Source organism: Apodemus sylvaticus, chromosome 7 (assembly GCF_947179515.1).
Source record: "Apodemus sylvaticus chromosome 7, mApoSyl1.1, whole genome shotgun sequence".
Lineage (NCBI taxonomy): Eukaryota > Metazoa > Chordata > Mammalia > Rodentia > Muridae > Apodemus > Apodemus sylvaticus.
The window spans coordinates 83,956,989-83,984,777 of record NC_067478.1 but is presented as its reverse complement, the minus strand read 5'-3'; the positions used below and the strand labels follow the sequence as shown (position 1 = coordinate 83,984,777).

The window sequence follows — 27,789 nt, the reverse complement described above, 5'->3', positions numbered from 1 at the left end:
TTCGTGCGTTCATTTATTCACCAGATGTTTATAGAGTGCTCATTACTAGGCACTAGCATTGGCTGGGTGGAGAGGGCACTGAGGTAAATCAAGAGGCGTTTCTGCCCTCAATGAACTGGAATGAATGCTGGGTAAAGACCCTTCAATGAAACGTCACAGAGAACTAGTGAAATCAGTCAAGCTTCAAGATGACTATCTCTCTGTGACAGATCAGAAGCCCAAGGTACAGATAGATTCATCTGCAAAGAGCAGATCATACCTAGCATCCTGCAAAGCACTCTTTCCGTCCCCTCAAGCTTCTCTTGAAGCCTCTCCAGCCCAATCGCTTTGCTGTGGTAAGTTGGTTAGCCAGAGTGAACAGGCATCACGTGCTTGCCCTGTCTCCACACCCTCCACTCTGTACCAGTCAGGCTCCACAGCACTGGCCCTCTTACCTATGTTGACTCTTTGCTGGCCTCAGATCCTGGGATCTCATCTTGTATTGCCCATCATGGATTCCATGTCTGAGGCTTCCCACCCCTGCTTATCATAGTTAATATACCACATACTTCACTTCTTTCCAGTGAGTCCAGCAGGTGTGCACCTAGCAGCCATGAGGTATTTGACATCATGGCAGCTGCATGGGGCGCCAAGAGCGACAACACTTATCATTTCCTTTTCACCATAACCACATAGTGGCAGGCCACACGTTGGAAGCACATGCAGGGTCTGAATGGCTCAGAGGGGCTTTCCAGAGGGCACTTGGGCAGCCTTGAGACAGCAAAGTGGACGAAGAACACATGGAGACAAGGAACTGGCATGCATGAGGGGCCAGGGGCATGCACACCAGTTTGTTGGGGGAAAGCAGGTGGGTGTGAGAGCTGGTGGGGTGAGGCTGTGAAAGGGAAGAGATGAGAAGGGACAGGAAGTAGCAGGGAGGTCTTGAAGAACCTTCTGGTTTGAGCAGAAGCTTTGAGTGTTGTCTTACAAGCTGTCCTGTCCAGTGGAACTCAGACCTCAAATTTGCATTTTCAACTCCTCAGCCTAGTCAACAGTAGGGAAGATTATTTAGTGGTGAGGGATGCCAGAGGGGAAAAAAAGAAATGCTCTCTGGGACCGTTTGCCACAGCAAACGGTCCCAGAGAGCATGGATAGGCATGGAGGAAGCAGGATGGGAGAGCTACAAGGCCACCAACAAGGAGACATCTGATGGTATCTTTTCCAATAGGCAAGGTCTGCACGGTTCCCATGGCTGTGTGACAGGGGTTGTTGTTAACCATCATGGGAACCAGCAGAGGCAATCTAAAATGAGGAGACAATGATGGTTCCAGTTTAGAGGCATGAAGGGAAGGGTTGAACCACCAAGGCCTTGGAGGAATGGATGCGGATGGGGAATCATGGAAACAGTCGTTGGGGTCCTCCACGGGAGGCATTTTCAGGGCAGTCGGGACAGGGGCTAAGGATGGGAACTGTTGTGTTTAGGAGTTGTAAGTACTGCAGAGAGGCTGAAGGGCTGCAAGGGTCCTGGGCACACATCATGCAACTCTGTAGCTGCAGGCCACGGGTGGGACAGCTCTTCTAAAGAGCTGATTATGCAGCAGGAGAAAGATGGCACTATGTCTACCCTTCCTTTGCTCATGCCTGACTCTGCAGTTGGCATGAGTCACTGAAGGGAGCACTTGGCTGTTACCTCACCCTGCTTATGGGCTGTGACTGTCTGAAAGACCTCTGAGGCCCGACCGAGGATCATGGTCTGCTGTGCCCATGCTGAACTCAGGCATGGTTCTGCCACTGTGGGCCAATATGATGGCTGTCTACTCTTCCTAGATAGCGAGTCAGGGGAATAGCTTGAGTTTACAGGCTGTAGATGGCCAGGGATCCTCTCAGACCTGTCTTCTTGTCTCTATGCCATGATGACAGATCTTCTTAGGATGCAAGTCTCACAGAGAACACAGAGCACTCACCTTGAAATCCCCAGCTCCAAGCCCTAACCCAGTGCTAGGGCCATCCTGAGAGCTACTTCAGTTCTTTCCTCTGTGTGACATACCACGATATCAAGCTCAGCATCTTGGGGATCCCTACAGCCCCACTTCTCCATGCCACATTTTCCCTTCCAGGCCCATATCATGTACTGTTTACCATCAATTTCAAGCAGCAGCCCCTCCAGCCTGTTGTCCTGTTCTGCCCCTTGTTTGAAGCATCCTTTGACTGGTCCCCATTGCCCCTACACAATATATATGTATAAGCATCTGTATGGACTGAATGTTGGTGGCCCTCACCCCTCAGTCTTGAAGCCCTTAACCCCCAATGTGATGCTGGGGTCCTGTGGAGGTTTTTAGATGACCTTGTGAGTATGGGGCCTCATGTTGAGAGTAGTGTCTTCATAAGAGGGAGAGACCAGAGGGATCTCTTTCTATCCCTGAGACCGTAGCCAAGGTACCTGTGGACAATGAATAAGGCCCTCGGTGAGGACTGGACGAGCCAGAGCCTTGCTCCTCAACTCCCCATCCATCAGAATGCTTCTAGTTAAAGCCCTGCCCCGTGGCTGTGTCCTCTCTTATAATTAGACCATCAGCAGTTTCCTGGCCTGCTTATCTACTTCCTAGAGGGCTTCCTGGCCTCTCATTCTAGAGTAGGATACTAGTTTCTTTCAAGGCACTTGTCACAGAGGACAACACTTGTCAGTACTCAATTGTTTGGTGTCCATCTTTTTAACCGCTGGTGTGCTCCATGAAGCCAGGGCTGAAGCATATCACATCTGGCATGCAGGGGGTGACAGCTGGAGAAACGAAAAGCTGTGCTGGTGAGATGGGTCAGTGAGGACTTGCTGCCCAGCCTGATGACTTGAGTTCTCTCCCTAGAATCCATATAGTGGAAGGAGAGAACCAACTCTACCAGGTTGTCCTCTGACCTCCACATACATAACACACAGAGACACTAAAACAATATACAGGGCTGGAGAAATGACTCAGCGATTAAGAGCTCTGACTGCACTTCCAGAGGTCCTGAGTTCAATTCTCAGCAACCATATGGTGGCTCACAACCATTTGCAATGGGATCTGATGGCATCTTCTGGTGTGTGTCTGAAGACAGCTACAATGTACTCATATAAATAATAATAAACAAACAATAAACATAGGAGGAAAAAAAAGCTCAAAATTAAATGTTGGCTTCAATAAAGGTCTCCCTGGTTCCTGCCTGGTTCCTTTTGTTGAGTGACTTATGCTTTGACTATAACACTAATTTCATTCTACCCAGTCCTTTCTCATTACTGTCTACAGGTTCTCAGCACTCTTATTTGGAGATTTATGAGAAATCCAGTAAAGTTCAGATCACTCTGATAGTGAGGAGGCGCCGTAGGCCTTCTCATTAATAACAATACACTAAATTTTAAATTGTGGGTTTGTTTCAAAAGAAACCCTCAAACCCATGAGCTGTGCAGGAAATGAGTGAGTCAGGTTTCTTAGTATCGGGTGTCCTGTCTGTGGGAGCGATAGCATCAGTACCCAGATGCCTGGATATGCCACTCAGGTTTTCTATGTTGTCCCAAGAAGGCGACAGCCCCGGCTCCCCTTTCTCTACCCTTCACATGCGGGGCTCTGGGAACTTTCACCCAGTGGTGCAGGTATTGTGTGGGTTCTGTGGTGGTATCTTAGGGTGCTGATTGTTCTGTGGGCACAGTGTGAGCTCTGTGTGCATGACCTGACTTTTAGGGGGCTGTACATTCTGTCACTGTGTATATGTAGGAGGGGTCGAGGTATTTTTGGGAGGGGGACAAGGCAACCTCTCATCTATAGCTATTTACAAATTTGGGGAAACACGACTTGACAAAATTTCCTTCTCTGTCAGTATGAGCCCATTTCCCCTCTCTCGCTGCTAAGAGGAAGTTCCATTAGCTCACAGAAACCCAGAACCACACATTCCTCAGTCTGGAAAAGCCCTTGAAGAAGATAGCTCAGCTGAAGACCAACTGGGGCCTTCTGTTGGGGACTTTAGTCTGAATTCCAGAGAAGCCCGCATGGAGTACTTTATCAGCTGCTGCCTGGAAGAGTCCCCTAGGCTTCCCCGACGCCCTGGCTGAACCAAGGACCGACCTGACTTTCACTCCTCCTGATGGTTTGGTTCTAGACTGCCGATACCCACGGCCCATCTCTGCCTCTGTTCTGTCCTGCAAGCCTGCAGGTTTTCTCTTCCAGCTGAACTGGGCCTCCTTCTCTCCACAATGATAAGTCCTCTTCTCTCTTACCTATCTAGTACTCAGGCTCCTTCCCGTCTGCTTCAGGGGCTTTTTCCATGGGGAAGAAGCCATCCCTGGCACCATTTCCAGGAAAGAATGGTCACCACACTTCTCTTCTGAGCCAGCCAGGAGGTCCCCCGAGTGGATATATGCTCATGTCGCATGCACGTGTGTGGTGCACGAGGAGGACCAGAGCCTTTCCAGAACAGCCTTTCAGAATGAACAGGAAAAGCATGTGGGAGATAGGGCAGAGGCAAGGAGAGACAAGGTGTCTTGGTCGTCTCCTCAGACACACAGACACCTGGGACTCAGGCCCATGCCCAGGTCTGCAGCACCTACACGGCTGAGTTCCGGGAGATGTGCCTCCTGATACATTGACCATTGTGGACAACTGCCTTTCGATCAGGACTCAGGAGGCTTCCAGCTTATGGGGAGCACTCAGACAGGTCTTCGGGGTGAGCTGAGCAGGCACAGGGTCCACAGGTCTAGGTCACTTACTTCCTGGGAGGGCCTTGTGAGTTTCCCACTGTCTGAATAAAGATCCTAAAGACTGGGCTGCACTTTCTGTTGCTTAGTCTTCTGAAAGAACACCCCGGCACCTCTCTCATTTTTACCTGTTTCTAAGAGAAAGCCTGTTTCCCTTTCCAGTTCTAACAGCCCTCCACAGTTGTTTACACCTGGAATGCCAGATGCAGGGCTCAGCCACACTGAGCTCTTCATCCGTGATCTCATGTCAACCTCATGACATCACCATGACAACTGTCATTCCATATCACCGTGGTGGTGGTAGGGGGGAATCAGAAACTGTGAGAGAATATGTGTCATTCCCAAAGTCACCATTCACATTGAAGCTGGCTCTGGGGCCCAGGTCCTCAGCTCTTGTTTATACCCATCATCCATTGCTCCCAGATAGCGTGAGAAATCCGATCGCTTCCACAAGACACCCGACTTTATTGGGATGAAAACACACACCACTCATTCCGTTTGAGGCACATCCGTGTCCACTTCCTCAGTGGGACTCAACACTCCTAGGGATTGAGTAAGTCAGGTCCATTTCAATTTTCAAGTTTTACATACAGACAGGAAAACTGAGGGTCCATGAGGAAACGTGACTTGCCCAAGGTCACACAGCTAGAGGCAGTGCAGGCAAAACTAGACCTCCTGAGAGACCCAGAGGCCCACGCCTGTGCCACGCTGCCTCCTCAATAAATAAGTGAGCAAATAAATAAATAAAGGTTCTGAAGGGATCTCAAAGAGCTCCCTCAATTCCAGAAGGAGCTCTGGTACCAGACCAGTGTCATGACCTTCTTGGCGGGGTGCTGAAGTTCATGGCTGGCCTCACTAGGTCACACAGTCTGTATCTGGAAAGCTTCAGAGAAACTCTGGGCTCAGGGATGAGCAACCCTGTTGCTTCTCTCAGCATCCTTGCGTGGGAGCTGCAAACTGCCTCTGTTTGAAGACAGGTCTCAAACGCAGTATAGGAAGGCAGGGACCAGCCATGGACCCCTGTGACTAGCAGCTATCCTGGCACAAGGCCCTAGGCTCCCACACGATCTCTGAAACGCTGGCATGAGGCAGAAGCTGCCCATGGGCAGATGGTTTCCGTAGTCCGCTTCCTTCCAGCCCAGAGGTTGGTAGGACCTAAATTATCACCCCAGGGCCAACTTGGTTAACATTCAGCATGAGGGACTTCTGAATGATCTAGTCATTATTTAAGTCCCCCGAGGAAGCTGCTGGTCCCGAGGTCACACAGCTGAACACAGAGGAGTCAGCCCAGCACCCTGTCCTCTGGGTCTGCAGTTAGAAATTAGCAGCAAAAGCAGACATAAATCCTAAGCCTGGGCCAGTGCCCAAGCCCTAAGGCCACCTAAAGGGTAGTGTGCTAACACAGACAGCCATAGTTTTGTCTGATCTGATGTCACAATAGTGAGCAGCATGGAGCAATGGCTCGGCCGCTGCAGGTGATTCAGGGGACACAGCCGTATTACAAAGGTGAAGATGTCTGTGGATGGCTAACGGAGACACCTCACAAGAGGAACAGAAATCCTGAGTCTCAGTCCCTTTTGCCCCGTAGTTCTGAACTGACTGGCTGATCATTCAGGGTGGTTGTGTACCCCAAGATCTCCCAGTGACAAGTAACCAGTCCTAGCCAGGAAGCATCTCTACACGACAAAATTAAACCTGGATCCTGCTCTTTCCTCTACCTCCCGAGCCTTCCCTTTACCCTGCAGCAGGCTAGCTACTCCAACACCTCCGCAGACATCCAGGCTGATCTGACTTCAGGCCTGCAGTCTTACGGCATCCAGAAAGCCCTAAGGTTCCACCCAAACACAGGACCTTCCAGCGCAGGACCCAGCCCTGAGGCATGAGGAGGTCTCTGTCAACCCTGCTCAGCTCTGCTGGTGACCTCAGGGCTCCACTCAGCAGACTAACCACCACCTCTCATGTACTGCTTGCGCAGCAAGTTAGCCTTTTCCTGCCCTGTGGAGCTAGGCAGCCACAGTGGGCCTGCAGGAAAGGACCCATGTATTTCTTTGATTCCTGAGCCTCCCAGGTGCAGGGAGGGAGCAGGCATGGCTGGAACACAAAGAGCCCTTAGCCCCTGTCATTCTTCTACCTGCAGGCTGGAGATCAACGGCAGGGTGACCAGGTTAGAGCCAAGGCTGTCCAGGAGGCCACCAGGAGCTGCCCCACAGTCCAAAGGGAGGGCAAGCTTATGGGCAAAACTCCAACTTTCTATGCTTAAGTCCTCACAGCTAACGGCACCCAGGAGTGACCACTCTTTGGCCAGTTGATTCCACTGTCTGCTTGGTGTCCCTGGTGGAGCAGAGGCTATCCCTTGAGACTCCTGTTTCAAATAACCTGTGGCCAGAGCTGGTGGAGGCCAGGCAAAATCATCCTGCAGGTGCACGCCGAGTTCAGGATCAAAGGCATCCGTCAAGGGGATGTCTTCGTCCAAGGGTTCTGCTGGGTCTGCTGCCTCTTCCTCCCATCTGGTCTGTTTCTGGTAGCCCTGGAATGTCACTATGACTTGGTCTTTCTCCTCAGGGACTTTAGGCTCTAAGAGACAGGCATGGCCCAAGGCAGAGCCGTCCTGTGTGTACTTAGGCTGCCCCAGAGAACTGTGGACTAGGTTAACGTCGCCGTCACCCTGGCCCTGATGGGTATATCCAAGCCGCTGCTTCCAGGCAGGCCCCATGCTGGTGTGTGAGCTGGCTTCCTGCAGGCAGATCCCACTGTCCGTGTTGTCCCCACAGGTGTCCTGCAGCTCTGAAGGCTCTTCCTTTCCCAGAGTCCCCTGAATCTGGGGGTGGGAGTCAGGGAGAAGGAATTGGGACTCTTCAGTCTGAAGTGATGGTTTGCCACTGCCAAAGCCACTGTCGGTACTGCCATGCAGGTCTGAGTCTCTGAGCTCTGGTGACACCTTCGGGAAGGCCTCCAGGTCCAGGATGTGAATGGCATTGGGAGTTTCTGGGCAGAGAGGGTCGGCCAGGAGGAAGAGATGGGGCTTCTCGAAGACCTGGGAGGAGAGGCAGGGTGAACATATTGATTGTCATGTCAATTTGACGGTATTGAGAACCACCATGTGGGTCCATAGTGTGTGTCCATGGGGTTGTTTTGAGAACGGTTAAGCTGAGCTGGGAAGACTTACTGTGAATGGGACGCCATCCCATGGGCCGGAGTCCTGGGATACATGAAGATGAGAGAGTGAGCAGCGCACTAGTGTTCGCCTCTCTCGGCTTCCTGACTGGGCGCGATGCGACTGGATGCGGCACGCATACTCCAGCTGCCGTGCCTTCCCTCCCTTAGTCAACTTCGCCCTCAAGCCAGGAGCCAAAGTCAACTCCTCCTCAGGGCGCCTCTCCCGGGTGTTTTGTCACAGCAGTGAGAAAATCAACTAATACAGTGAGAGAGGTGTGGCCTCCTGCAAGGACCCTCCTGGGTGCCAGCTGAGGAACTGTAGGGGAGGCATAGAGTAGGTGCAGAGCCTGGGCAGCCTGCACTGAGCTCCTTGGCTTGTACTGGCATTGAAACTGTACAGTTTTCCCCCAAGAGCACTTTATGGTTTGGCTCCGGGTAGATACATAGGAAGCTCGTGTTCCCAGGGCCAGATCTCCCAGGGTCTTTCTAAGACTGAAGAATATACCCAGACTCTACACTTGTGAAGCTCTCTGCAACCTGGAAGAGGCTTGAAAAGCCAGGCCCATCTAGGAGTGTGTGTAAACTGTTCTGACAACGACTCCAAGTAAGAAATGGATGCTAAGTAGGCACCTGTGTGTGCAGCTCCTGGGAGGCACTGAAACCAGAGTCACAAGGGAATCACATCTATGGACCACAGTGTATTCCCCTCCCATCCCGCCCCATCCATCCTGCCCTCTTTTGCATTTTGTGGCTTGCAGCCAAGGGCTTGCTCTCTATAGTTGCCCAGGGGAAGCCATTTAACCCTTTGCACTCTGTTCCTCTGCTCTAGCCGTGTGGTGTTCTTCCTGTCCTGAACATGGCAACAGCAGCCCTGTCACAGGACCTTTGCACGTGCCAACCCCTCTGCTTGAACACTCTTGCACTCCATTCGGCTGTCTCCTGCTCCTTGTTCAGCTCGGATGCCACCTCCTCAGAGAGACTTTGCAGGACCTGACCAAACCATTCCTACAGCCATTGCCTCCAGGTCTCCTTCCTTACTTCTTCCTAAACTGAGTCCCTGTATGTGCTGGCTGGTCTTATGTTGACTTGACACACAAATGGGATCTATTTGAAAGGAGGGAACCTTAATTGAGGAAATGCCTTCATGATCCAGCTCGAAGGCATTTTCTTCATTAGTGATCAATGGGGGGAGGCCCAGGCCATTGTGGGTGGCACAACCCCAGGGCTGAAGGTCCTGGGTTCTATAAGAATGCAGGGTGAGCAAGCCAGTAAGCAGCACCCCTCATGGCCTCTACATCAGCTCCTGCCTCCAGGTTCCTGCCCTGTTTGAGTTCCTGCCCTGAATTCCTTCAGTGATGAACAGTGATATGACATGTAAGCTGAATAAACCCTTTCTTCCAAACCTGCTTTTTGGTCATGGTGTTTCATTGCGTCAATAGAAACCCTGACAAAGACAGGCACTACAATATGAATTCTAAAGGCAGTAACTGCTCAGTCTTATTCATCACTCCAAGAGCCTAAGCTGAATTCGAATTAGTAGGGACTTGGGTTTGTTGACTGGCTGACTGACTGACAGACTGACTTGCTGACCATTTCCTTGGCACTTAACGACCCCCGTGCAATTCCTCCTGGTCGTGACCCCCTTACTACCACAATGATTAGTGATGAAGGATGTATCTGTTAGCAGCTTGCCGCTGAGCCAATATCCTTGTCCTTCCTGTTCTTTAGTTTCTCATCCATAGATAGAATTAATGCCAGCATCTTTCTCATAGGGGACCTTGTACTGTGCTTGGATCATTCAGGTTACACATAAGACACTCAAAAAATATGTGCCGAGCTGAATTGTACTCCCTGGTAATTCTATAGGCATATCATTCTACAGGAGGAATCCAAAGCTCGGAGAGGTTAAACGATGTTCCTCAAGTCACCAGCAATGAAGAACAGCTGGAATTATACACGGCTATCTGGATTTGAGGTCCCCGGCTCAATGACCCATCGGGTGGTCAGCTCAAATCAGCAGATAGCTGGGAGTTAATTAAGGCATGTGCCAGGGCTCCCGCTCTCACACTGGCTAACCACACAGACAGCTGCATCTGATCAATGGAACTGGTTAGCAGTGGCTGGCATCAAGCCCTGGAGACTTGTTGAGGCCACATGACTCAGTTTCCTGGCCCACAGTACTTAGAACCAGAAAGGACGTTCTGTACGTAGCTCAGATGCTGCCTAACTCAGCTCCCTCACTCACTCCGAGAGGCTCCGAGTTAGTCTCAGAGAAGCTCTGGGCTGCCCTCCCTCACTTCCTGGATCCTGCTCTTCACAGGGCCAGGCTCAATAGTATAAGGTTCATTCATCCGGGCTCCAGGCCCTTCGCAGAGTAAGAGCTAAAGTGCCCGAGGGGCAGATCAAGGGACGTGTGGGGGAACTGAATCTCTCAGGAGACAAAGAAAGACGATGAAGACCAACTTCAGCAAGATACAAGGAAGAACTATTAAACACTTGAGCGCTTTAAGGGCTGGGTGAGAACAGACTGTTGTCTAGGCAAAGGCCTTGATTAGGCCAGTGTGTGTGTGTGTGTGTGTGTGTGTGTGTGTGTATCCTGTAAGCATATAGTATACATTAATATTAGACATTATCCGGAATCCAGATCTGTGGCTATCCACCTCTAACACAGCCTAAGACCAGATCAGGGGCAAGCAGAGGTTTGGGAACTACTACTTGTTCTTGTTGGATGGCTTCAAGAGGCTGGCTTGCCACACATGCCTCCATCTGAGAGGGGACAGAGGTCCTGGCCTCCCTCTCAAGCCCTTTCCTCGCTAAGTCAGCTCTCCACTCTGCTCCCTCCCCTCTAGGGCCACTCCAGCTCTTCTTTCTGAGTCTCTTCCCTCAGCAGCACTAGGATTGGATGCTGCAAAGCCTCCCCGACTACTCCTCCCCACTGCGTGACCCTGTGAGTGGAAGCAACCTCTCCGTCCTCACTTGTGAACTGAGGATAATGACCATGACCAATTCATGAGACACATTGATAGGTCCAGAGACTATTGTGCAGATGATGAAACTGTGATTACTTAGTATGTGTACACCTGTGTGCACACATGTGCGCATACCTGCATGTTCACCTGTGTGAGCATTGCATGTGCACCTGCGCATGCACTCTGTCTCTTCACTACCCAGAGGCACTGTTCTTCAGGCTGGGTTCAGTGTTTGCTTGCCCACCCCATATTGCTGGATGAGGGTGCCAGACCGTGTGGGAATCCAGGAAGGACAGAGCACTCACCAGGACTGCAGGCAACTTCCCTGGGTGCCGGATGTACCGCAGGAGAACCAGGCAGACCAAGACTCCACAGAGTATCAGGATAGATATGAATAAGATGCTGAGATTGGTCACGGTGAAAACTGCAGACACAGAAAGATGTGTTTGTGGTACATACGGTACAGTCCTCAGAGATCCTTTGGCTAAGCGCAGAATGCACTCAGTGAAAGGCCCCAGGTCATTGGCAATGGGCAGGTTACAGCCTTAGAGATATTTTGGTTTGTAGAAATGTCAGCCTTCACCAGTTCCCTCAGTGACACACTGGTTCTGCCTCAAGGCGCTTACACATGGTAGCCAACGAATACTGAGGCAGGATAGGTAGGTGAGAGTGGAGCCTGAGATCCTGGCTTTACTTTTTTACTAGCTATGGGACTATGGACAGAATAATGAATCCCTCTGAGTCCCACTGTCCATGTAGACAATGGGAAAGTTACAGGGCCACCTCACATCATGCCTGCATCACCTGACCCTAGCAAAAATCTTATGAAGCCAGCATCACCTCCTTTTACACATCGAGACCCTGAAGCCAGAGAGATTAAGTCACTTGCCCAAGGTCACATGTCAATAAGCAGTAAAACTGAGACTCAGATAAACCTTTTAACTATAAGGATGATGGAAGCTCTTCCTGTAAGCGACTAGAGGTGCCTGGGAAGATGGTTCGCTACTCTCTTGACCCAGAAAAACCCCACAATATCATGCAAATCAAGAGGTTCAAACCTTCCTATTCACTTTAAGAACACCTGGGAGACTGCCCAGTCCATCAAGGGTACGCATATCCGCAAAGCCACCAAGTATCTGCAGGATGTCACTTTAAAGAAGCAGTGTGTGCCGTTCCGGCGGTGTAATGGTGGAGTCGGTCAGTGTGCCCAGGCTAGACACTGGGGCTGGACAAGGGGACGGTGGCCAAAATAGAATGTTGAATTTTTGCTGCACGTGCTTAAAAATGCAGAGAGTAATGCTGAACTTAAGAGTTTATATGTAGATTGTTTAATTGTTAATTGTTTGAACACATCAGGTGAACAAGGCACCTAAGCGCACCAACAAACTTACAGAGCTCATGGCTGGATTAACCCGTACATGAGCTCCCACTGCCATACTGAGATGCTCCTCACTGAGGAGAAGATTGCTCCAAAGCTAGAAGAGGAGGTTGCAGGCAAGAGAAAGATATCACAGAAGACACTGAAGAAACAAAAACTCATGGCACAGGGAATAAATTTAGCGTAAAATAATTGCAGATAAACACTTAAAAAGGGGTGGGGCGAGTGGGTGATGGGAATTCAGGCAGCACTCACAGCAGCTGACATACACTTGGTGACTTCCCCGTGGGGCTTTCATGATAATGAGCTACACTGAAACTTATTACAAATCAAGAGCCCTTGTCATGTCTGTTGGATGGGACACTCTCAGGGCATACTCTGCATACAACATGCTCACTTAAATTAGCTGCCTTGTTTTTGCTAGTTATGGACTCCTCTGGGCAGTCTGCAGAAAGTCTCTCAAGAGTGACAGCCAATTTCTACACCCAATTCACCATCCTGGCAAAGGGCCCTAGGGCCCCTGACTGAGGACCTGGAACAAGCTTTGCTGACTCTGACAGTTCTGTCAAAGAGCTAGTTCAGCATTGCTTCTCCTGGGTTACTGAGGGCAAGGGAGGAGTTCTTCCCACACTGGCCCTGAGGAGGAACAGCCCCAAACAGGACCAAACAGGAACTATTGCATTTAGGCTGGGGAGGTCCCCCAGAAGTCGAGCTGTATTCAGATGAAGGACCCCAATGTATTCTCCTGGCAAGAATGCAACTATTCCCAACAGACACTTGAACATCATTCCCTTTGGCCATCTGACTCTAGAGACAACAGGCTTCTCTGAGAAATCTCATGCTGAGGCCTGCTGCCAGCCAGGGGCATCTTGTCTTCTGGAAATTTCACACTGCTCTAAGGACAGACCAACATGAAAGACTGAGGCTAAGATAGTCATGCTGGGTGGGGCACACACCCTGACTCGGCCTTCCTGGTTCTGCACACCTGTAGGACTCCATTTAAACCTAAACACTATAGCAATGTGAACGCCCTTCATACCCTGGAAAATGGGCTTCCGGGATCACCAGCACTGTTTCTCTTCTCATTGTGGCCATATCAAATACATTCCCTCTTGCTATTTTTCACTCTGAGTCTTTGATGAGGGGCTGATCTATTTTGTTGGGGTCCTCTCAGGGGCCAGGCTCTGACTCACGGCTCTGGTAATAATTCTGACAAGTGCATCTGACAGAGGGGTTACTGAGGAGGTCTCCCAGAAGCCCAGCTGCTTCTGCCGAGAGAAAAGGCACATTTTGAATGCCAAACACTTCCAGCAAGTTATCATAGACAGAAAGAAAAGACTGCATAATCCCTTAGAGTTGTTGCAAGTATGCTATTCTGGGGACTTTAAAAAAATTGTCAGCCCACTCCAGTCCTGGTCATCTGCCTTTTTACCTCTATGTGGTGAATCTGAGAAGTGAGAGTTTGGACCATGATTTAGATTCTTAAGAATGTTTTGACCCTTGGTGAATTTCTCCTTTGTTGCTGAACTTTTTATTTTACTTCGTATTGATTAAGGGGTCCTTTGAGCTGTGTGTGTGTGTGTGTGTGTGTGCAGGAGCAGGTGAAGCAGGGAAGGGTCTCACTGTGTAACATTGGCTAGCCTAGAACTCACTCTGTAGACCAGGCTGTCCAGGAACACACAGAGATCCACCACCTGCTTCTGCCTCCCGAGTGCTGGGACAAAAGGCATGGACCACCATGCTTCTTTTTCTACTTTAGTTTTTGAGACAGGATCTCTTACTGATTTGCCCAGGCTGTCTAGTGAACCACAGTCAGTCTGTTTCTAGCCCCTTTAGAGGGGTGTGGTGGTTACAGAAACACACACCATGACAGAATTTTACACTGGTTTGGGGGATTCGAACTCAACTCCTAAAGCACTGTATGGAGTGAGCATCTTCCCACTTCCTTGGAGCCTTCTGACTTGTGCATCATCATTGGTGGTCAAGTTCCTTTGAATTGTTTCAGTTCCACGGAACAGTTTTGGTGTTCATGCCATTTGTATGACATCCTTAAACTATTTGAGTGACACAGAAGTTGTCCAGGACTCTGCTGAGCCACTAGGGTTCTGTTTTGCAGGTGTGTGTGCACATGAGACAGAGAACAAGCTAGGACATCACTGTGACTGGCATAACCATAAAGGATTCAGAGTTTACTGGCTAGCCTGGCAGTGGGTGGTGGCACTCAACTTTAATCCCAGCACTCCAGAGGCAGAGGGAGGCAGGTTTCTGAGTTTGAGGCCAGCCTGGTCTATAGAGCACGTTCTAGAACAGTCGGGGCTATACAGAGAAATCAAACCCTGTCTAGAAAGAAAGAAAGAAAGAAAGAAAGAAAGAAAGAAAGAAAGAAAGAAAGAAAGAAAGAAAGAAAGAAAGAAAGAAAGGAAGGAAGGAAGGAAGGAAGGAAGGAAGGAAGGAAGGAAGGAAGGAAGGAAGGAAGGAAGGAAAGGAGGAAAGGAGGAAAGAAGGAAGAAAGGAAAGAGGAAAGGAAAGAAAGAAAAAAATTTACTATCTTGTTGTCTCCTAGGATAATTATCATCATTATCATCATCATCATTAATATTATTACTATTAACCTTAGGATAGTTCTAAGCAGAATGGGCAATTTCTCCCATGATTTGTGTGAAGGTAGATGGCTCTGTGCAGAAGCTCTGGACCCAGGGCAGGTGCCATCAACCCTAAGCATGGCTTTCTGGTTTTTCTGGATGATTTGAGCACTCTCTGACTGGACTGCAGCCTGGGTCACTCACACTGCTCCGTCGTGGCACGCAAACACTGCTCCTCCGACCACTCTGCCTTGTTAATGCGGGTTTCCACGTAGGGCATCACCTTGACACAAAACTCTCTCATCCCTCTGGGGACTGTGAGGGTGAAGTTTTCCTGTTCCACTTTCGTGGTTGTGTTCTGAAATGGAGACAAGAATAATAAACAATCCTTTTGTGCATGGTATGAAGAAGCGGAGAGCGGGAGGGGCCGGAGTCGTGTTTTTTTGCGGGAGATGAATCCAGTGCTTTGCGAAGCTAGACAAGGGCTGTTGCTAGGTGAGCCAGCCCTGGGTGAGTGGGGGCACTTTACAGACGCCTCTGCCAAGTCTTCAGTCATCTACGATAACCCACCCTGTGAGCACCAGTACAGACTGTCATCTCTCTACCAAGCCAATTTTGCTCTAATCTTCATGTGTGAGTATGTATGTCTGATGTGTGTGCCCATGCATGTATGTGTGCATTTGTGTGTGTTAGTGTAGTGTGGACATCAGAGAACAACCAGATGTCAGTCTTCTGTCTTCTACTTTGTTTGAGACCAGGCCTCTTTGGTGCTTACCACTGTGTACTCCAGCCTAGAGCTGACCTGAATTTCCTCAGTTTCCTCTGAGTCTCTTGTCTCAGCTTCCATTTTACTGTAGGAGAAATGGATTATAAATGTGTGCTTCTACATCTGGCTCTATGTGGGTTGCAGGGATTTGAACTCAGATCCTGTGCTTGGACACAGAAAGTCATACCTGCTCAGCCATCTCCCTAGCCTTCCACTTTTATTTTAACAGAGTAAAGGGAGTCTTATAGAAGTGGAGGCTCTTTATAGAAAGAACTAGAAAAAAACTCAAGGGCGAGTATTTGATGGGTTCCAGACTGCAGGGGTTGGGCCCCAGCACATCCTGCAGCTCCGTTTCCTTATCTACAAACTAGAAGAAAACAGTCGAGGGTAGCTGTCTTGTGCCTTGGGCACTGCTGATACTGCTGATCGCCGTTGATCATTGATGATGATGATAGGCGTGTTCTTCTCACTCTCCCCCGGGGAGCATAGTTTAAATGTCAGTTCCCTCCTGGCTCCCCAAAACCTCTATCCTGTGTGTGTCAAGCTCTCCAGAAGGACGTGAAAGTGATTCCAATCTAGGTGGCCCGGGCCTGATGGCCTTGGGGAACATCATACCTTTTGTTCCGAGGACTTCCGGATGGAAACCCTGTAACTGCGGTAATCCTTGAAGATCTGTTCATACTCATCCCCTGCAGGGACTATCTCCGGCCTTGGGGGATGGATTGTCCCATAGACGATGCCGTTGGTTTCTTTCAGAGTCACGCTACCCACCGTCAGAATCACTAAGTGAGAAACAGGCGTGAGGCCGAGGGCTAGGGACGGCATCCTAGCCAGACTCTAGGGTCAAACCTTTCCCACTCTAAAACGTAGACCTCGGGTTTACAGTTCCACCCCACATGAGAACTTCTTAGGGACTGTGTCTTATAGGTCTTTTAGCACCCAGAGAATCTGAATAGCTCAGCCTGGACCCTTGAAATACAATTTTTAAAGCTACTCGCTAGCAAATGCTTTCTGCAGGCAGCTGAGACTGAGCATGTAAGCTGGCCTTTGGGAAACAGTGACCTCCCAGATGTCATTTCTAGCTCTGAGTCCACAGAGAAGACCATTTTGTACCCAGACCCTGTGCAGACCCAGTGTGGATAAAAGGATTCCACTGTGGCCAGGCTGACCACCCTAGAATTCCCCAGAAATTGTCTTTTTTTTTTTCTTCAGTACATCTTTCAGCCTCAAAGGTATGACCTGGGAGATTCTCCCTGTGAGGGGCCAGGCCTCATCTGAACTGTGTCTCTACCTATTACTCTGAGTCCTTAGGGTTCAGTGCCTCGTCCTAAACTCTACAAGTTCATACTTATGGCTTTCGTGACACATATACCTCATCCATCCCAAGACGTCTCTTATGGAAGATAAACAATGTCACTTCCCCTTAAAAATCTCAGATGGATCTGCTAAGGCAGTCAGTTTGCTGGCCAGGAAGTCTGGTGACATTAAAGCCATGAGAACAGACAGAATAAGCCCTAGGCTGGAGTTCCTGGCGGGAACTGTCCCAGAAGGCTATGTTCTAAGCCTAGGAGAGGCAAAGCACCTTCGTCCACTGTGAAGCGAGTCTTAGTGCTGGTCCAGTTGGAGTACTGACTGTCGTCCACGGCCCGGACTCTGGCCAAGTAGCCATAGCTGTGGTACAGATCCAGGGTAAACCCTGTGAGATCGCAGGACAACGCCTGAGCCTTTCTACAGATGAGGATGTCATTCCAGATCTTGGTTCCGTACCTGAGGAGATACCAGAATAGGCACTGGGGAATCGGCCTGTGCCCAAATCTTCCTCCTTTTAAGAGGGAAGGAAAAGGCCAGGCAGAATGTTCCCATAATGACAGAAAAGGAGCGGTCCTCGGGGCCCTTGGTCAAGGTCCCTGTTGACATCCATGGTCTAGAAAGCTCCTGGGTGGGAATTTCAATAGCTCATTCCTCCCCAAGAATGTGTTAGCCCACTCTGGAACGCCGTTCCTTTCCTGTAGTTATGTCTATGAATATTTTTCCAGAATACCAGGAAGCCTTCTGAGCCAACAGCTCTCACCTTAGGGATCCCAGCATACCGCTCAACTCATATGACACTCAAGCACGTATGTGTCAGAGTCCCTTTTGGTAGTCACCTAAGACCCTCCCCTACCTCCTCTTGGTCCCCCTCCACCCCCTGTGCCTCTTTCCTTACTTCTTGAGGGCCACTTCGTAGTAGGTTCTCTCAGACTGATTTGGGATAGGTGTCCAGCGGAGGATGTGCTGGAAAAATCTGGCTTCAAACCACACATAGGAAGGGCTCGGCAGTTCTGTCCCTAGGGGAAAGAATTCTAACACTAGAAAAAGCAGAGGTACCCCGGGGACTAGGAAGAGGGTGGTGACAGCAGCAAGGGTACTTTGGGAGGGAGGGGCTGGGTGTTTTACATATGTTCCATTTAGTGATCACACCAGCTCTGGGCTCTAGACACATGCCAAAGTTAATGAAGAAGCAATAGAAGCCCAGAGAATCAGACAGCTGTCCCAAGGCTAGTGGAGTCAGTAAGGGGCACAGTGGGGATCAATACCCAGAATGTGTTTGATTCCAAAGCTAGAGTCCTGCCCTTCTCTGCCTGTGTGGTGTGGGATCGAAGCCTCACGAGGGTAATAGCCAGGAGTGGTGCTTGTGAGCTGTGAGCTCTCAGATGAGCCAGTCCCTGGCTCTGCCCAGTGCCTGTCCCTGTTCTTGGCTCAACGCTGTTCCAAGGCCACGGCCCCTGACCTTTTCTGGATACATAGACAGCCGGCTTGTTGACACCACCCTGCTTTTCTACACAGACATCTTGCGGCCCAGGCTCAGGGTGTTCCCCCATTCCCTAGTTTCTAGGCAGGCTGTAGCTCAGACATGGGCATCTGTATAACCAGATGCCTAGGTGAGCCTCAAGTGGAGACAGTGAGTGTCAGCTGCCCAGCCTCCTGGCCTCCTCACAGAGGTCTTTGAGGTAGAAGGGCAACCTGAAGGGGCCTGGAACTAGCAGCTTGCAGGTATGACCCGGAGGAGAGGAGTGACCCCTTGAGATCCTCTGTCCTTTTCGTAACAATATAATAAACATTCCTATTTGAATTCTGCTGATGAGTTCTGCCAGGTTAAGTGTGTTGTGAGGCCAATCGCCCTTGTTCCTCTCCGGCCTTCTTGACCCTTTAAGATGTCTCCTCTTGAAGGCTAGCTCCGCCAAACTGTCAGCTCTCCAGTCATGTTTCTCTTTAAGTGACTCTGTCTTTCTCAGAACACACACTTGTCCCTGCCCCCTGCCTCCTTTTCAAGTACTGTCTTTGAATCTCAAGGCTGTGTTTCAGTTGCAAAACTCTGAGAGGGGGGAGTGAAAACCTCGGCCTGTGTTTGTGATGTTTGTGATGTTCCGTGGGGCACATCCCCAGTGCCGCTGTAGATCACATGACTGACTGTACTGGTTTTATTTCGAATTTTGGCGTCCTGTAGAAGTGTGTTTTGGGTCCCTCTGTGTCACTTGGTCCCTCCAACTTGCCACTTTTCATTCTCTCTTGGGCTACTGGAACCTAGCCTGAGCTGAGGGGTAGGTAAGGTGGGGGAGGGGCAGAGGGCAGCGGGGATGAATCGTGGGCTAAAGACTAACAGGGTGGTTGTGAACGGTGGGCAGAAGGGAGAGATGGAGCGAGACGTTAGGGTTCAGGGAAAGGAGCCTAAAAGGGGGCACGATCAGATCCATGGAAGAACCAGAACAGCAGAAAAGCGAGGGCTAAAGTTATGGTTCCTCCCGAGGTGAATGGATGATGATTTGCGGAACAAGGGTACAGGATGGAAACTATACGCTTTACCCATCCATCGCTGGCCACTCCCAAACAGCCACAGTTAATCTTAGCCTCCTCCACTTACACAGGCGAGCCCGAGAGAGACCCAGTTTTGCCAGAACGAAAGAGCTGAGGCGGGGACCTCGGGCCATCCAAGCGGATTCTCAGGTGACTGTGAACTTTAAGGCAACTGAGCGAGCGCTGGGGAGCCTACCGTGTGCGCTGAATTCCAGGCTCAGGCTGGGGATCGTGACGAGGAATGGGAGCAAACGCGACAACATCCTGGGCGCACAGCGGCATCGTCCACTGGAGCCGGCTTTTACGCCTCCGGCCGCGTGAGTCGGTCCGTCCGGGGATCCGGGAAACTGAAGACTGCGCTGGGATCGGCCTTACCAGGGAGACTTCCACCTGAGGGCGGGGCCTCGGTAAGCTCCGCCTTCAGCCCACGCCTCTTGGGAACCAAGGCAGAAGAAGTCTAGCTAGGTCTTTTGTCTCAAGGTGAAAGTGCAGCTGAGGCTTTCTGTGGCTAGGGTCTCAACTCTCACACCAACTGGATAGCTGTGTGTGTGTGTGTGTGTGTGTGTGTGTGTGTGTGTGTGTGTGTGTGTGCGCGCGCGCGCTGTAGCATCCAACGAGGCCAGGAATTGGCAGACTGCCAGGCTCAAAGCACATGTGTGAAAGTCCTGGTGTTGTCCTGGCACTTCTATGCAGGACCCTCTGCTAAGCCAACAGTGAGGGACTGTCCCCTACCTGACTTCATGCTCTTGGTGCGAGTCCATGACACCCCCAGGTCCTTTAGGTTGTTCTTGCCTTAAACCTGCAGGTTAGAAGTGTTGATAGTCCCCATGAGGGACCTGGTACCAAGTGTCTCTTCAGTGGCCAAGGCATCTACCTCCAGTGTCACCAAAAAATGTTAATTGTGTGAGAAACCACCTGACTTACTGGCAGGTGGTGCTGACACTTTGTGAATATGTCATGTATATGATTTTCAGGGTGCGTCTCAACTGGATCTAATCATGATGTGCGCAGTGCCTGTGCCTTGGTTCATCTGCCAGGTGAATTGAATATTCATGCTGTCCCAGAAGCCCTGTTTTTGTTCTGAGGAGGCACAGAAGCCAAGAAAGGGCTGAAGGCACTAGGGTGTCCTTGCTCTTAAGAAGTCACTTTCCATTCCCCTCAGAGCCTATTGGTCACACTGAAGATACGACTGCCTTGAGCAGGCTTGGCCAGCCTCCAATCTGCAAATTGTGTGATTCTCAGTGTAACTACCAATCCTGCCTCACATCAAATTAGAAACTTACTCAAAACAGTATAAGGTATTTATTAAACTTTTTCTTTCTTCCTGGCAACCAGACTGGATGCTCCTCTAGTGTGAACTTCATAGGTGACAAAGTCCTGTCACTATGTCAAAACTCTAGGCAACCCCTGTACCTGGAAAAGGGTGCTCCAACTTGGGGGTGTGGGACATGGACACTGTGTACGTGATCTGGGAACTTGTGATGCATACCGCCCCCTCGGCCTGCAGAGATACAAGCTTTGTCCGTGGGACTGGATCCTATGCCCATAGCCTGGACAGAGGGTGCTAAGTGGATTAGAATCTTGTTCTGTGCCTGAGGGTGGGTGCTCACTGGGAAAGGGGCTTGTCAGTGAGGACTGGGCTGCCCTAGCTATGCAGCTAGTTGGAAGGAATATCTGTGAACAAGAACATCAAATGCGTGCACGCGCGCACACACACACACACACACGCACGCGCACACATACACACACACACAATCAGTGAGGACCACACTCAGGGGATACCCTCTTCGCCATGGCCTCATGTCAGCTGAGTGGGAAAGCTTCAGGTTCTGGTGAAGGACACACACTGCTTGGGAGTACCTGGGTGTGACGCAAGTACCCGGACATGACTTCTTAGTCCCCGTTCACCTCTTTAAAAAGAGGATATTGTGGTGTTTCTTCCTCGGTTGGTTTCCTTTTAGTTTTTGTTCAAGTTATAAGAATTTTAAAGCCTTCCTCCATGACTGTTTCAAAAGGGTGATCGAGATGGTTCATCCACATATCAGAATTTGCAGTCACAAGCTGAGGCTGGGCGAAACGTGCTGGCCCAAACCAGGTCCCTCCCTCTAGAAACCACCTTGCTAGAGTCAGAAAGTGAACAGAGATTTTTTTTAACAGTTTCTGGGAAGGGAAGTACAGACTAATAAGGGGACACAGGGTTGAGAACAAGGAAGGCTTCCCGGAGGAGGTGACCTGTTAGCTGAGACTTGAGAACTGGAGTTGGCAGTAGGTGAGTTGATGGATGGTAGGGAGGGGGTTAGTATGAGGTGATGAGGGGGATATGGCAGCTTTGGAGAAATCAGTAAATTGGGTGAGCATCCCATTTGAAGAAAACCCCTGTAGCTGGACGTAACTGGGCCCTTCGCTCAGGGCAGAACCAGCTTTGAGTGAAGGCTTCCTGATATACTCCCTGATTCCTGCATAGCACCCAGGGATAAGTTGTATTATGCAAGTAATTATCATATCTGAGAAAAGAAAAAACATTAGAAGAAGACTGCCTGCGCGATGCTTTGTGTTGAGTTGCTTGTTCTTTGAATCTGTCAAATCCACTCGGGGGTTCTACAGTAATCATCCACATTGGAACAGATGATAAATGACAGGACTTCTGTACGCTTGAACTCTTAAGGTGTGTCAAGGTCTCCATAAAACACTTTACACGGCATAGCAGGCCTCAGCCGGGTACTGAGCAAACAAACCCCTTTCCTTTTCCTGGGAACATGGGACAACTGTTTCCCAGTGTGTGGCTGGAAAATATGACCGGATTTGAACCTGTGGGAAGCTGCGGCAGAGGGTGGCACATCCAGGCCCTGCCTCTGACTCTACTTGTGTTATCCTGTCAGCTATCCAGAGGGCCCCAGCAGAGGACTTCCAGGGAATGCAAAAAGACCTGGGTGCCGTGAATCACTTCCTGGAAAACTCTGAAGGAAAGATGGTGCATTAAAGTGGATCCTCCTATTAAGCCACAGAGACTCAGGACTTTCTTGACAGCTTTTATGGCCAGCCCTAGTCCATCTGCAAATACACGCCCATCCAGTCCTTAACAAAATCCATTGGAGCATGTGCAGTGGTCAGATGGGGACACTATGGCCGAAGGCAGAGACCTCCATCACTCAGTAGGCGGCAGGACTCAGTTGGTCCTAGAACTTCTGTATCTCCTGTTTTGACAACGGTGCCTTTGAACTGCGGAAGGATTTTTGCAAAGCACGGTATCAAGTGAGTTGAGAGAGAATGAGTGTTCAGGAGGAGGAGGAGGAGGAGGAGGGCATCTTGGGGCTGGGGAGGACGATGGTGCTATGGTGAGCCCAGGATTGCCATGTGCACAGTCGGGTAGACATATGGTCCTGAGACAGCGCTTTCTTAGGGCACAATTGAAGTCTGGATGGAGTCACTGTCTCCCTTTCGCTCCACTCCTACATAAGCGTCACAGGAGCTAGGTAGATCAGGCATGTAGGCACTGCAGGAAACTGAGCTCCGCAGGCACACGGCTGGTCTCCAGACTAGTGTTTGGGAAGTTCCGGGCTACCCTGTGATCACTCTGTCAGAGCAGCACATTGCAACGAAACCCAGAGGCAGGGACTGAGATGGAGACAGAAAGGAGGAAGCTGCCTGGTGAAACTGGGCAGTCCTTGCAGAGAGAAGGATTTCAAGTGCAAGGTACAGGGACTGCCAAGGCTTAGCCAGTGCCCTGGTCATGCTCAGTGCAGACCCCATCCCAGGAGGAGCCTTTAACTGGGTCTGTAGAACCTAATTCATGCTTATTCCCTTTCAGTCTCTGTCCAGTACTGATACTCTGGCTAAATATGACAGGTCTCCGAAGAGACACCCTCTGAGCAGTGGCTCAGGCTGGAGTGCAGTGCTGTGTGCACTTCAGCTGGGTTGCTAACCAGCAGCTTTGGAGTTGTAGACAGGAGGTAGACAGGAACAGACTTGCATTTTCAATAGAATCGGAACCCAGAGTGTGGAGGTAAGTGATTGGTGACTCACTGTGCAGAATTCAAGCTATGCCTTCCAGAGCCAAGTCCTCCTCTGCCTGGCATGTCAGGGCAGTGGCACTTCAGTGGCTGTGTCGCTTGTCCTGCCTGCAGGCTTGGAGGGGAAAGGAGAACTGCTGATCTCCCAAGTGAAGGTGAAAGATTGCCCCTGCTGACTTCTTGAAGCAGCAGACACGGACTAAGAGCCTCTCCCGTCCATAGAGTCTTGCCGGATGCACCTAGAACCCTCCCTGCTCTTGATCAATACTCAAAGTGGAACCTATGGGCCTTAGAAACAGGAAGCCTCACTCTAGCCCTTAGTCCAGGCCCTGGGCCTCCATTAGCTATTGCTTGATTGAAACACACACAACACACACACACACACACCACATACACACACACACAAACATGGAGCCGACAGATACAACCTTCCCCAGTGGGGCAGATGTGGTTAGTAGATGTGGTTAGTAGAAATAATCTAGAACGTGCCACCTGCTCTACAAATAGAATCTTGTCCCTCAGCCTGGATTTTTTGGGCTTCTCTCTGGCTGTGGTATGTGCTATGCATGATAGCACACCTCTCTTCTACCCATCTTCATCTGAGTGTTTTTTTAGGAACACCATCTTAGCAGGAGAGGGTATGGGCCCATTCCTTCTCCTTGCCTTATGAACTTGAATGTAAAAGATGGCATACAGACCTCACACAAAAATATCCCCAGTCATTTCAAAGAAATGCTGTGTCTTCCTTCTATCCCCCAGATGGCCCTGACCTCTCCTGGTTTTGAGGGTGCCATTTCCTCATTCTTCTAAAATAACAGTGTCTCCAAACCCTGTCTTCCAAATGCAGGAAGTTTATCTGTTGCTGGGTTTCTAGACCAGAGCCTCCCTAGAGCTCTGTCTGTCACATGATAGTGACCTCAGAGCTTCAGCAGTCTGCTTCAGACACATACAAAAACATGGTGCATTTTAAAATGCTGTGTCAAAGTCTTTTGCAGATATGTGAAGTATTCAAGATATTGTCAGTTATAATTGCTTCAGGACGTGGCCAACAGAAGAATCACCCCGTTTCTGCCCCATTCTACACTGGGCAGTCTGTGCAGTGGGACAGACCACCACTCCTACCTTTGACTTCTCCAGCCTTCTCCATAAAAGAGGAGGACGCTTTCTCTGTGTCTTTAACTTATTCATTATTATTTATTTCTTTTATCTCAAGATGATTCACAGAAGGAACATCACCATCCTTCAAGAGGAATCCCCAGCTACGGGGCAGTGGTGCAACCCTACTCCAGTGGACCACACAAGAGACACACACTAATTTCACACTAAATGATACTATGGGGACAGAAGTTGTGTGCCCAGATGGTGGCATGTAAGGCCTTTCCCTCAGCAGTTCCTTGTTGTGGGTTGTCCTGATGCCATTTGAATTCTGATATTAATTCTGCTTCCTCAAAAGGAGCAATCAATCACATGCTCAGGTTATCTCATGTGAACATTCTCCCCTTTTACTGATCAATAAAGGCCTGTGATTGGGGAGCAGAGGGTAAAGGTGGGACGGGAAGTCTTTGAAACTGGTGCAGGGATAGAGAGGAGAACAAGAAGGGAAGGAAAGAGGATGGGAGAGGAGGAGGAGGAAGCTAAGATGAAGCAGAACCACGTGGCCAGGAGAAACTGCAAGTAGCAAAGAGTCTCATAGCTGGGGAAGTTGGTATGGTGCTAGTTCTGCTCAATCTAGGCTTATGGCTTATAAATATAATAACTAGATTGTGTGTTTTTATATGGGATTGTTGGGGTTGGAAATGACTACAATAGCTCCTCTGCAGAGAAGAAGAGATTGCGTTGGCCTGAATGAAGCCTCTCTAGGCTTCTGCAAACAGAATTCATGTTACCAATCACTTGGCTGGAGTAGGAAAGGAATTGCTATTTTATTATAAACAGACCTGTGTCCTTGAGTGCCAAAGCTGTGTGAGCTGAGCTGATACATTCAGAGGCTTAGAGCTCTAAGCTTTCAAAAATGGAAGTCTATGGTTCTGGGTTCTAACAGCTAGAGGCTAGTGGCTCTAAGTGCTTAGGTGGGAGCCCTGTTGCTCTAGGCTTTGCCAGTGGCCTGGTACCTGTCTGCTAGTGCAGGCCTTGCCTCATAGCAGTCTTCTGTAGCAGCAGTCAATACCAACTTATGTTAGAACTCTGAAATTTGGGGTTTGGGTGTCCCATGACTCCTAACAATGGCTAATGTCACAACTCTTGAGCCTGTGTGTTAAGACACTTAGCCCTATACTTCCATATTGGATATCAACACCTTTGGCCCTTAGGGTTTAGCAGCTCCCTGGAACTCGCAAAGACCTATAGTCCTTTGACTTCAGATCCTTAAAGCCTTCTCTATACTTCCACTGTATTTTGTAGCTAACACTGCTTCTGCTCCCCACTGCCTCTGCTTCTGGCTTTTCTCTAGAACTCTTCAGTAACTCTCCAGACATCCAGTTTCTGTTACTGTTATTGATGGCACCACTGGCACCTCTGCCATTTCTGCGGTGCCCCCACCACCACTTAGGTGCCACTCGCTCCCACTGATTCTCTGATGTCTCTTCTTTGTGTTACCAGCTCAACCCACTTCTTATGACAAGAGTCAAAAGTTGACAAAGGTCATTCCAGAAATGTCTTTTATTGGACATGGTGTCACAGCCTCGGGAGGCAGCCGAGGAGGTTATTTCCTACATCACTCAAAATGTCAGTCAAACAGCATGTTTATATAGACAGAAGTGGGGAATGAAGAACTATTTCCCACCAATGATGGCGCAGTCATTTGTGTAAATGACAAGTTATAGGCCATCAGGGGAAATAGTCCTCCTCTGACCAGCATGAAGCCTGATGCTAGTGTTTACCAACACTTGTGAGAGCAAAAAAGACAGATCCAAGTTGTTTGAAACAGTCATGGCTGGAACAGAACTTTCTGAAGTCAAGTGGGATTTCAGCAAATAAATAAATAAATAAATAAATAAATAAATAAATAAATAAATAAATAGGTTTGGTTGTGGTGTTGCCCCCTCAAAGCATCTGTGGCGTGGTCAAAAAGGAGCTAGGCTGCCGTGGGACCAGTGAGCCAGCTTTCCGAAGACAGATGTGTGGATGGCAGCAAGCCAGGTGTAAGGGGAAGGCTTGCCAAAGGGCGCTGCTTTTGATGGTCTTAATAACTGACACAAAGCATTAAAAGGAGAGTTTAAACCAAAGACTTGACCAAAGCTCAACACAGAACTATTAGTACCAACAAAGCTTAGCAATGTTTAATACTAGTTAATAACACTTAGCAGTATTTAGTTCCTACACCCGTGTCTCAGGCAATGGTGAATCTATTGACCTGTTTCACCTGGCTAAGCACAGTGATTCTAAAACATAGAACAGTCCAAACAGCCTTGGGAAACATTTCGATATCTTCTCTAGGCAAAGGGTGTTTCCCTGATCACAGCATAGCCATTCATGCAAATGAAGGTTTGTATTTGTACCAATCACAGGTCAAGGAGACACTCCATAGTCATTGCTGAACCAAACATTGTAGCAACTCAGTTTGGAGTCATTGTGGGTGTGTCCAAGGCTTCTTTCAAACAACAGGCTTTGCACTTTTTTTTTTTTAATTTGGACATGACCAAGAAGGCTAACCCAGAAGCAGGAGACTCTTAGCTAGAAACAGTATTACCAGTATGTAGTGCAGAAAGTATATGTAACCCCTTGAATTACAGCATCTTGCTTTGGAGAATTTAAAATCCTGTGTTCTTCCTCATCTACAATAGCGGGGAGTATGCTGGATGGGAAGACCCAAGACTGGGGTTCAGTTCCAGGTCTGACACTTGCCATCTATGACTTTAGTAAAGTCAAGAACTCAGATCTCAAAATCCTTAGCTGTAAAATATATATATGATAACATTTCTTACTTCCTATCTGGATTAAAGCGAGCAAAGTATTTGTCAGATACCCTGTTTAGGCCCAGTGGGGTTCAAAAATGGGTCAGGCATTGGTACTTCTTCGGGGTTTAGACCTCCAGCAAATAATGCTAATGCAATTCAAGAGGGAGCAGCTTAGATGAACGTGTCACTCTCGTGTGTGGCACTGATGTTCCTGAGAGTGTTTTTCATACAGATTTGGTCTTCCTTCAGTCCAGTGCTGGACCAAGCCTAGACTCTCACATTTGGACACCTCTTTTCCAGGGCCTCAGTCTTCAAGGTCCCTGCAAGTGTTCGAAGTCATCTGTCCTGGTTCCTCTCTCTTCATAGGACATTTTGAAAGTAGCATTTTAACCTCTTCACAGAACCAACGACAGATACAAGAAATGGTGACTGGAGGCTGGCCAAGGCGGGTGGGTGAGAGGCATGCGCAGGGCCAGCAGTTTAGCGTGTGGGAGAA

At 49.4% G+C, this 27,789-nt stretch overlaps 1 protein-coding gene and 1 long non-coding RNA gene across 4 annotated transcripts; one reads left to right on the top strand and one right to left on the bottom strand.

The window, feature by feature from the left end:
* Positions 1-5,147: 5,147 nt before the first annotated feature.
* Positions 5,148-19,769, bottom strand: Il10ra (interleukin 10 receptor subunit alpha). Of its 2 annotated transcripts, XM_052188464.1 has the most exons (7): positions 19,584-19,748; positions 17,760-17,880; positions 17,136-17,320; positions 16,169-16,335; positions 14,992-15,145; positions 11,133-11,251; positions 5,148-7,736 (listed from the first exon to the last, which is right to left on the bottom strand). In XM_052188464.1, the coding sequence occupies exons 1-7, from the start codon at positions 19,648-19,650 to the stop codon at positions 6,822-6,824; spliced, it is 1,728 nt and encodes a 575-aa protein (XP_052044424.1). In that variant the 5' UTR covers positions 19,651-19,748; the 3' UTR covers positions 5,148-6,821. The 2 variants fall into 2 exon arrangements, with proteins under 2 accessions (XP_052044424.1, XP_052044425.1); XM_052188465.1 differs by lacking the exon at positions 17,760-17,880 and having other exon boundaries at positions 19,584-19,769.
* LOC127689146 (uncharacterized) lies at positions 19,706-26,416 on the top strand. 2 transcript variants are annotated; one of them, XR_007978844.1, is made up of 5 exons: positions 19,706-19,794; positions 20,362-20,685; positions 22,267-22,639; positions 23,196-23,390; positions 24,611-26,416. It is a non-coding gene; the product is annotated as an uncharacterized LOC127689146 (long non-coding RNA). The 2 variants fall into 2 exon arrangements; XR_007978843.1 differs by having other exon boundaries at positions 23,196-26,416.
* Positions 26,417-27,789: the final 1,373 nt, after the last annotated feature.